At 38.5% G+C, this 11,458-nt stretch overlaps 1 protein-coding gene across 10 annotated transcripts in view; it reads right to left on the minus strand.

Moving 5' to 3' along the window:
• Positions 1–10,551, minus strand: part of Znf30 (zinc finger protein 30) — a 29,476-nt gene extending 18,925 nt beyond the window's left edge. For 2 of the 10 annotated variants that reach the window (XR_009227073.1, XM_058580457.1), the window contains exons 1-2: positions 10,408–10,551; positions 8,027–8,076 (exon numbers count right to left, since the gene is read on the minus strand). Coding sequence is in view for 8 of the 10 variants with exons in the window: in XM_058580453.1 (XP_058436436.1) it covers positions 3,989–4,087; positions 5,235–5,385; positions 6,119–6,340 (472 nt within the window). In the remaining 2 variants the exon portion in view is untranslated. The other 8 variants (XM_058580456.1, XM_058580455.1, XM_058580453.1 and 5 more) reach the window with 8 other exon arrangements.
• Positions 10,552–11,458: the final 907 nt, after the last annotated feature.

Genomic DNA, 11,458 nt, shown 5'->3' on the forward strand with positions numbered 1-11,458 from the left:
TGGGCATTGATATTTTTAACATTTCTAACAAATGTTTCTGATACAGATGAAACTTTTATAACCCATATTTCATCCTCTCATAGTTTCTTTCTACATTTAGATTAAACCCATATGCCTTTTTATAAATAATGCAGTCCCTGTTTACATGTCAGGCCTCCCATGAAGCCACAGCTCCCTTTGTTCCCTATTTACTTCACTTCCTCCTTTCAGCACCTAGAATGTGACACAAATTTTCTCATCTTTTGGTTCTATGAGCAGGTAGCACCATCTCCCCAAAGTTCTTTGGCATGTGTTGTTTGCCGACTGGATCTTTCTCATCCTACATAGGTAAAATGTCACTTTACCAGGAATACTAAAAAACTGCTGGCCTTGTCTAAGGATGTCCATGTCTTTCTTTTTTTTATCCAAAACTTCATTTCTTGACTTCCTACTAGTTTCTGATTCTATACTTAAGATTTTTCTGTTATGATTTTAATTTATTTTTCCCAAACACCTCTGTAGTAAAGAATATTTTTGTCCTCATGATCTTTGTCCGCTCATCAGGCCCATGAATACATTGTGCCACCTGGTAAAAGGTCTATAAATAAGGCTACTAATCGGTTGATTTAAGGATACTTAAACTCTTAACATTTGTTAGAGTTTTCTCCTGGCTGAGGACAACAGAGGCTCAGAGAGATTCAGCAGAAGGGGAAGTAAGAAATATTTAAAGTGTAAAAAGGAGAAGCCTTACTAGCTCTTGGCTTAAATAAAGGTGGAAGGGGCCACAAGGAAATAAATTCTGCCAACAACCAGTGAGCCTGGAAGAGACCCCTGAGTACCAAATGATAGCAGCTATGACTGATACCTTGATTTAGCCAATCTGTGCTGACTTCTGACTTGTAAAACTATGTGATAATATATGAATTTAATGTTAAGCTAGTGCATTTGTGGTAATTTGTTGTGAAGCAACAGATAACTAGTAATACATTCCTCAATTCAGGCCCAACACATCTTTCATTCAGGACTGAACTATAAGCACACAGTAGTAATTAACTGATTGCAAACAAATCTCTGAACAAAAGAAATGAAATTAGAGCAAAATTAAGAGATAGTATTATAATAATAGTTCAATGATAATCCATTAATATGAATCAGGAAATCCTTGATGGAACAGATAAATTTCCAGAATGAGGCAGAAGTACAAAGTGAGACTCAGTCATCTTAATCTAAAAAGGAAGAATAATTTCTAAGATTGATGGGTTTCCAAACTCATCAAATTATATTCAATATGTACAGCTTTTTTTGTATGCCAATCATATCTAAATAAAGTAGCATAAAAATTGAGTTTCATGAGTTTGTCCAAAAAAAAAGATGACTTAATTTGGAGCTCTGGTAAAAACAATAACAAATCTAATGACAAAAATAATATGCAAATAATTATTTTGAATTATAAAATCAATGACAATGAAAAATGAATACTTATGATACAAAGACCAATCCATATTCTGAGCTTCCCTGAATGTAGATCTCTTCTAAATTACATGTCTCTTGTGAGGACCCTGGAGACTATACCTATGGCATTGTTACAGATACTAAATTCTGTGAAATATATCTTCTTTAAGTCATGGCAACTCCCAAACCTGCCTGATGTGTACCTCACTTCTTTGCACCTTACTTTTTGGATGACTGTGAGTGTATCCTGCATGAAACACTCCGAGGATTCATACTAAGAGGAACAGTTGATGCTGCTGTGTTGGCAAGCTGGAGTTCCTCTTGTGTGATCTAAAAGAATGAGCCAAAACACCAAAGACCACCTTAGTCTTAATTGAGCCTAAGATGATCCTTTGGTGGGTACTGCCAGTGAAACATCACGTGTGGGGACTGGGGATGTGGGAGTTTAGGGAGAATAATATCCTTATTCTTAGTATTTAAGGATAAAGTGTTACAATCTGTGAAGCTTACTTAAATAATATAGCTAAAGTTTTATACATATAAGGTATACAGCAAAGTGTGAATCTAGATGAAGATTTTAAGGATGGGCATTGTATTATTCTTTCACCTTTTTATGTAGTTTTTAATTTAGTTGGCAAAATGCTAAAACAAACCAAAATCCTACACCTTTAAGAATAGTATAATATTCCCATATGTTAGGAGATACAAATATGATATGTAACTAAAACAAAATATGCTCAAAGCAATATAAGTAGTCTGCTAAGATACAAGGTATGTTGGATTGAATACTTTCCCCCCAGAACTTCAGAACATGATTTTACCTGCCTGTTTCATCTTTTCTGAACCAAAAGCCTCACAAGAATTATTATACTCTCAGGGGTTCTGGCCCTCCAGATCACCTCATCCAGTACTATGGCCTTAAATACTAGCCATATGCCAATAAATCTTTCTTTTTCTTTTTTCTTTCTTTTTTTTTTTTTTGTACATGAGCCTAAATGTTCCCTGAATTCTGGAACTGCATATTCAACAGCCTACTCAGCATCTCTCACTGGATGATTAGTAATCATCTCCAAATTAACATAGGTAAAGCAGGTATCTTTAGATCTACTTTCTCATTATCATCTCAGGCAACTGTTACCCTTTCAGCTTCTTAAGCCAGAACCTGTTGATTTCCATCTTTGCCTCCATATCATATCATGAAAACTATACCTTCTCACCATTTTGGAACCATTCATGTTCTAAACCAAATGCTATCACCCACAGTTTCTACTACTCTTGTCCCCATTCAGACTACCCTCTACAAACATCCACAGCAATTATCTAAAATAGAAATTAGAATTAAGGTGGAAGTACTAGGACTGTTTTTTAATTTAACCAAATAACTTCCATAAAACAAAGCAAACAATAGAGCAAAACTACAAAAAAATCTATACACAACATATACCCCCAAACTACGGGGAAAGGTACTCTTAAAAACTCTTTATTAGTGGGAGGATGCAAGATAATACAGCTGAGGTTTATGTGGTCTACATATTTGTGCAGGAAAAAGAAAAGAGAGCAGTGTGAAATTACTTGACAAACCCAAGAACCCAAAAACCCCAATAGGTAATCAACAAAATGTTTAGTAGGCTAATTTGAGAAGAACGTGTGAAAGTGGGAGATATGGGATACCTAGAAAAGTTTGAAGTGGCTAAATGGTTAATTAGGGAGGGAGGAAAAGGGTTTATAATTCGACAGAGGCATGTGAAAGACTTAAGCAATAGTAGGAAAATTTTATTTCCTCATTTGGAGAGGGATATATGAAAAATCTTTGTATAATTTTTTAACTTTTCTGGAAGGCTGACATTATTTTTTTATAAATGTTTAATCTTCTGAACCATTATAATAACTCATCAAACTGTATATTTTAATGTGTTTTTCTAGTATCTATTTCATATATCACAGAAATTTTTAAAATTTAAAAATTAGATAAACATAAATTAGATCATAGCCACTAGTCACTTTTAGAGAAATAATTCAAATACTTGACAATTAATTAAAAAACTATATAGAACCTGGCTCCTCCTCTAGCTTCCTTTTTTATTCTTATTCTTCCCTATTAATCTGCTATCACTTATTGCTCCTGACAGAGCTCATTCCTACCTCAAGGTATTTGTTCACCCTACTTAAGATGTTCTACATAATCAAATGGCTTGAGCCCTTACTTCTCGTTCTTGGGCCTGATCCAATATTACTACCTCAGGATATATAAATAAATCTAAATGTAAAAGACAAGCTGGATGCAAATTCAAAATACAGATGAAAAATTATACTAGGAAAGAATGTAAACCTCAAATAAAATGAGAGAGAAATAAGAGAAGGCAAATAAGGGTTAAAATGGGTAAACATGAGGCTCCTTTGGAAAGTTTGGTGAGATATCTATTTCTTCCCCAAGTCTCAGGCCTTTTCCACACAGGTCTTTGAAGGAAAACTTCCAACCACCCTAGGGATATGCCTCCTCCCTGACCACCTGGGCTGTTTCCAACAGTGATGGTTTCCACACCTGACTCACTCTTACCTGCACATCGTCTTCTTTTATCTTTCCTCCCTGTCTCCCATGGATCCTTCCATTGTTCCAATAAGGTAATCACATGTGGTTTAGAAAGAGAATGCCCTGCTTATAAATAAGCATGCCAAATAATAAAGCAAAGAAAAATATTAATTCAAAAATACCGGGGCTGGGGATGTGGCTCAAGCGGTAGCGCGCTCGCCTGGCATGCGTGCGGCCCGGGTTCGATCCTCAGCACCACATACAAACAAAGATGTTGTGTCTGCCGAGAACTAAAAAATAAACATTTAAAAAAAATTAAAAAAAAAAAAAAATACCTTGAGCTTTGGTTAATTTTTAATAAAGGCTAAAACAATTTTGATAAATACTTCAAAAAAGGGAAAAGGAGTTCAAGTAACCAGACAGGCAGGGAAATGGTTTTATTTTAAATGAAATCTATGTATCTATCTACATACCTACTTATCTACATATTTATCTTCTGTGTCTTTAACAGAAAGTATGACTATGCAACTGAGAACACAGAATGCAGAAACAAAGTGCCTGGGTTCAATTTTACTTTTGCTACTTATCAGCCATGTGATCTTATTAAGTAGTATGTAATTTACTTAAAGAGCACTGTCATTTAAAATGACTGTAAAAATAGTACCTGTCTTAAAGGTGATCCTAAGGATAAAAATCAGTTAATATAAGTATCTATTAAAGATTCTACAATAGTGACTCATACATGATAAGCACAGCATAAACTATTCACATTACAATGGTCATTTTGCTGAGGAAAAAAAAAAGTTTCCTGAGTCATTTCCATCTATAAGATAGTCATTTAATCTTAAATACAAAGTTGAGGAGATATTCATTTTATCTATACAATCAGATTAATTATGTTCTAAGAAATAAAATAAGGTAAATTGTTTTAAATGATTCCGGTTTATACAATCCACCATTTGTACAGGCTCTTCAGATATTTGAAAAATATCAGGACTCTTTGTCTAGCTGTTCTGCCTATATATGGGTCAGACTTTAATAGAGTATTTATTTATAGCAATTTTGAGCATAAACACAATAGGAAACCTGGCCTCTCTGTCAGTGTTTATACCATAATGGAATTCTAATCTTGTTTCATCCTTTCTAGCCTAACAAAGCTAGACTCTTTGGGATCATGGAGAATCAATTGTGTTCACTTAAGACAGCCCTAAAATTTATAATGGACAAAGTTTCAGGGAATACATTTTAAGTTATTTAAGAGAGGTAAACTTACCCAGTGAGACCAAATTCCTATAGTTCTCCAACATCACATCTCTGTACAAGTCTCTCTGAGAAGAATCTAGACTTTGCCACTCTTGCTGAGAGAAAGCAATGGCCACATCCCTGAATGTCACTGATTCCTGAAACTGCAAACTCATATAAATCTGGTGAAATTAAAGAAGTTATTTCTCAGTTTCAGTGTTGTAAGAGAACAATAATATAGCAATTGAGTGATCTGGAAGCCTATGATATGGGAATTGTATGGGAAGCAAAGTATCAGTATATTGTAGAAGAATCTTATTGCCACAGACAAAATTTTCTATATGTTGTAGATACTTCAATTCTCTAGACCTACAGGGAAATGAATAAAATAATACAATTTCCCCTGTCATATGATATAGCACAACAAAGACACTGCTTGCTAGGTACCAACTAATAGAATCTCAAGAACTATTAGTCTCTACCTTTAAGAGAAAAAAACTATGTTTTTTTTTCTTTCAAGTAAATTTCTATTTAAAAAGTAGGCATTACAAAATTTGTTAATTCTTTACGCTTCAAGATCACTCTGTCAAATCAAAAGTACTTTTCCTTCTGTTGAAATAAAAGTTTTCCATGAGGACATAAAAGACAACTCATCTATAGATAAGAATTGTTGAGAGCCACAGCCGAAGGGGCCATGCTTACAGTGAAGGGTGCTTGAGGATCATAGGTTGTTACAGCCTCTTTTAGCTGCTTCACTTTTTTGAAATTTAAAGCATGGTGAATTCACTGCCCTCCTGCCTGCTCAAATACAGGGCATGTTAATATTTGAGATCCTGTCTCAGGATTCCAACTATCAACTGCGGGGGTTGGGAGCCTCCCAGCATATGGAGGTGGCGCTGTTGGTTGGACACTTACGCCCTCTGGTGATAGAAAGGTGTTAGTAGTAGTCTCCTGTAGAGGTGGCGCTGTTGGTTGGACACTTACACCCTCTGGTGATAGAAAGGTGTTAGTAGCAGTCTCCTGTTGTAACTTTTCCCCTGATGGCTTTTTCTGCTCTAAACTTTCTTCCTCTGTCTGACTAGCTCGAGAGACCTTCTCTTTTACTTGAATCAATATGTCTTCTCCTTCCTCTACCATTGTCTGAACTGAAGGCTTTGGACTAAGCAAACAAGATACGAATGTTCACAATGGCAATGTGCCAACTGGCAGAGTCCCTGGGCTTTTCTTTTCTATTCTTTTTAAATCTTCACCATGATGGTTCCATTGTGATATATTTAACAACTCCTCCTTAAAAAGCCATGGGCTACATTTTTGTATTGTATCAACGTATGCCCTGACTGCTCTTGATTTTACTGGGATGCCTCCTTCCTCTAAAAATTTACTTAACACTCTTTCGGTTTGTTTTTTACTAATTTCTGATCCCATATTTCTACTATAATACAACCCAACAAGATGACGCCAAACAAAGCCGAGACAGAATGAAACAAAAATGGAACAACACAAAATCATTATATCAGCCTTTCTATCCTCCTGAAATGTCCATCCGTCCTTTCTCCCTATCTGTTCCTCAGACGCAAATAGTTTGTCCTCAGATGTGAGCGGTTTTTCTTCCATCTCACTCATCTCCAGAGACAGGCAACTTAAAACAAAAGCGAAATAAAACAAAAGAAGAATCTTAAAATGGCTACCCATCCTCTCGCCCTGCCCTCAGGGGCGAGCAGTTTACCTTATCACTTACCCTCAGTCGTTCCCCGTACGGGCCACCAAATGCCACAGTCTGGCTGGGCACAATTCAGGAGCCACTTGTCAAAAGAAACAAACTTTATTTTTAGAACACACACACCACACCACACAGCTCCTCAGGAAAACCTTCAGAGCCCAACTGCCACCACGGGCTTCCCACAAGCCTCTCCACCTCCCCCACTCCTCCTGCTCTTGAGGCAGATTGGCTGGGTTGCATGGGCGGAGCCAAAAAAAGTCCCCCAATGAGCAGCTCCATGGTCTGAAAGGGCGGGGAAACAGCCCAGTGAGCATCACCACAGAGGAGCCAATCAGTTAGCAGCTAGAAGTTTGCTGGGGCCCCTTCAGCTGTGGCTCTCAACAAAGAGCTAGCAAATTATTTCATATTTATAAATGTAGACTGGACTGTCTCGGGTTTCCCCAATCTGTAATCTATTAACCTACTACTTAGGAAAATATACTTGTATTGTTATACAGGATTCCTCACTTGACACTTTTTGCTGTTCTTGAATCAGTGGATTATTATGAAGATGACTCAGAATCAGATGTATGCTACCATTACACAAGACTAACCTAGCATCACCCTCAACATCCCCTGGCAAAACCATATGAATGTTTTCATGTCAAAGTGAAGTTCCCAGTCAACCTTAAGAGCATGTGATCTCATCATACTAAGATTGAGATCAATCAATACAAAAATTCCAATTTATCAGGATTCAGGGAAACTATGAATCTTTGGATATGTGAACTAGTAAAGCCAACAGCTCTAACTCACCAAACCAAAGACAGAGTAAGCTCAATAATTCTCTCATGGATTTCACTCCTTCATTATTTTATCATAGCCCTTCCACAAAGACTTATCATATAGTTCCTGCACAGTTATTTGTTCAATGAATTCATGAACACTGATTAGAAGAACAGAGGACGTTGTAAGGAGGAAACAGTTATTTGGCATCATTCTTTCAATGAAGAATCAATGAGCAATTAGATGGTGTTCTCTTAGGCAGATCAATTCAGCTTAATTAGTGAAAATGGCTATGTAATCTAAAAATCCCATTATTTTAAAAATAAATACTAACTTACCTGGGCCATGCTTTTTGAAATATGGGGTTCCTCTTCAGAGAAACTCAGAGCTGAAAGAAGAAAAGGAGGCTTTAGTATTCCCAATGACGTAAATTGATAAACTTTTTTTGTCTCTTCATTTTAGCTTCCAAACCATGCCACAACTACCATTAAGCAAAATTTTGAGGAAAAACAAGAGGATTCAAACTCCAGCAAATCAAGCCATTCCCCTGGATACAGAGTGGTGATGAAGGCAGAATCTAATTTCATCACATGATTTTACCTAACCATTTACATTACACTGAACTTATACAAGATCATTATCAGATATTAAAGTATTTGCACATCAATGGTTCAAAGTATTTTTATGATGCATAGTATCTTTGTTAATAGAATAAAATCACAATGTTTCTCCCCAGAAAAATATGTGTGTGTGTCTGTTTATTTTCTACATACAATTCCACATGCATTTACAGGTGGGTTGTGATCACCTGGAAGGCTCTTAAATAATGTCAAATATATCATTTTAAGAATTTCTTTTTTTTAGCCAATTGAGTTTATTTCTGTTGCTACTGAATTCTGAAGGAGAATAATCCAGAATTACTAACTAATAAACAGTTAATATTTCCTGAACATGTATAATGTTCCAGGCACTGTTTTAATGGACTTTACACATACTAAAACATCTTATCCTGCTGGATGAGGTGGTACATGCCTGTAATCCCAGCAGCCCCAGAGGCTGGGGCAGGAGGGTCACAGGTTCAAAGACAGCCTCAGTAATTTAGTGAGGCCCCAAGCAACTCAGCAAGATCCTGTTTCTAAATAAAATACTAAAAAAGGGCTGGGCATATGGCTCAGTGGTTAAGCAGCCCTGAGTTCAATCCCTGGCATTGCCCCCCCCCTCAAATTCTTATCCTTATATCCTTATGAAGCAGAAACTATTATCAATCCTATTTTAGAGATGTAAACAAGAATCCATAAACAGATTGTTCAAACTCAAACATCTAGTAAGTGGCAGAACCAAGATTCAAAATCAGATATTGAAAATTCAAAACTCATACTCTTCAACAGCACACCACACTGCATCTTACGGCCTAATGATTCTGAAATAGACTCTGCAGTCAAAACTCAAAGAAGACCTAATAAGTTTCTCAGGACACAGAGCAACCTATATATGCTCCAATCTACAATCACATTGCCACTTCTAGAAGCTTCACCCAGAATACGACTTTGTCATGTTTACTAAAATCATTAAACTGATTTCTACTTTGCTAAGCTTTGATAATGATGCCTCAGGCAAAAATGTTACCTAGCATGCCATGCAACATAGATACTAAGTGTCCTCCTTACCAAATCAGAATCTAAAAAGTAGTTCTAAAAGCCAACTTCAGAGTTGTATTTCTCCACCAAACCATCACAATGCTTAGAAAGAGAGCACAGAAGAGGATCTGAATGATTTGTTCAAAGGGAACAAGAAATTAACGAAGAGATAGAGAATGAGCAGTCACAGGGAATGGAAGCACAATCTCCCAGGACCTCATTCACAAGATCTAGAGAGGTCACAATTCCGGAGAATATTTCAGGCAAAAGAAAGTAAATATTCTCATATTCCGAAAACAATAATTTATGTACAAAAGAGAAACACAAATTTTCCTAAATCTTAAATCTTACTTAGGCAGCAGTTATTTCTTTGCGTTAGGGTCTGTCTCTTAAAGAATGACAGAATTGGAAAAAGAGACCATGGAGACAAAAGGCCTTTTGGGGACTCAGAAAACCCTCTCCAGGCCAAACTCAAACCTTCCTCACACATATAACCGGATGGAAGTGAATGGGAGGCAGTACCTGTCGTCAGTGCCCCGGGAATGCCGCGTTTCTCAAACTGTAACTGGCACCCACAGACCCCCCCATCTGGGAGGAGGGAGATTTCCCAACCAATCTTCTCGGTCCCCCCCACCCCCCCGAAAACACTTCAAGCTCTAAAATTTCCATCTTCAGACCAGTTCCCAGCCTTCCTGCTGGGAAATTTCTTTCAAGAACTGAGCTCGCTTGGGGGCCACCTGTTTGGGACAGACCCTGTCGCTGTTTGGAAACGGGTGCAGAAGGCAACGGGAGCCCAGAACACCGGTCACCGCGGCGCACCCCGCCGCGGAGAGAAGCCAGCTTCACAGGTCACGCACCCAGTCTTCCTGGGGACACAGGGTCCCTGTCACAGGCGCGGACGTTCCCAATTCCGCCCCGCCCCCCAGCTCCCGCGCACACACACAGGCTTCGGATCCGGTCTGGACGAGCTCTGTCGCCGTCCTGCGTGTCCCGTCCACTCCACGCTCAGCCAGCGGCCGCGGACTCAGTCTCCCACCCCCACAGCTCCCCACACTCTTTTCCTTCACAGGAGTCCAACTTACCCCGTGAGCTCGCCCGAGTCTGCAAGCCCTCGGCCTGAGGCCGGGGGCTGATTTTATTTTCCTCACAGAAATCCAAAGGTCGCTGCCAGGTTAAAAATCACAACATCCTGGATAGTCAGAGCGCAAGGCGAAGTTGCCCCGGTGGCCTCTGGGAAGTGTAGTTCCAGGCTAAATTGGTTGGATCGCAGTGGCCTATGGGACATGTAGTCCGGAGCCGGAAAACCGGAAACGTGCGAGGCCACCCGCCCACTCTGTGCCCCGGAGGTTTGTGGGAGTTCCTGTAGGTGCTGGGGCGCAGGCGCAAGCGTTCATTTTGGTTAACCCTTGGTGACTGTACCCGCCTCAGAGGTGCTGTGCGGGTTTGAGGGGGTCGGTGGTCATCGCCCAGAAGAGAGAGGGGTCTGGGCGCGCCAGGAGTTCTAGATTTCTCGGCGTCTGTGACCCGAAGTAGATGCCCAGCTTTCCAGACAGCCAACACCAGAAGAAATAAACAACAGCACCAACAACAAAAACCCACAATGTGTACTAAAATGGTTTATTATCTCAAACCTATGAAAAATAGGTGTTTGAAATGATTTTTTCTTTATGGATCTACTTTTCTGTTACAGGAATGCTATTATTTTAATAAAACCTTAATAGGACTAATTTAGAGTGGTGATTAGTACGACTAACTAATTACACCTGTGTGTGAGGACGATATTTCCACTGGTACAGCAATTTAACTTTGTATTAGACAAATTCTGTAGGCTATATTACTGTGTATTCTTAAGAGGCATAAATGTAAGCTCTTTTAAAAGGAGAATGTAAATATGAAATGACTTAAGACATGTTTCTGTCCTGTATATACTAGGATATTTTTACTCTTTCTGCTGCCTTTTCCAATAATAACACTTCTGCATCTAGCCTTTATGGCATTCTTCTTGTGTAGTTGTAAAACTTAGTACAGAAAAACGTAAAAATCACTTTGACTTGCAGTTCCACTCGAGTCAAGCCTACATGACATTGATTCTTGTTGTCGGTCCATAGGATGACATTGACTTAAATATCCTTT

This window comes from Marmota monax, unplaced genomic scaffold, assembly GCF_021218885.2.
Source record: "Marmota monax isolate L192 unplaced genomic scaffold, Marmota_monax_Labrador192_F-V1.1 WCK01_AAM20220418_F8-fsc00101, whole genome shotgun sequence".
Classification (NCBI taxonomy): domain Eukaryota; kingdom Metazoa; phylum Chordata; class Mammalia; order Rodentia; family Sciuridae; genus Marmota; species Marmota monax.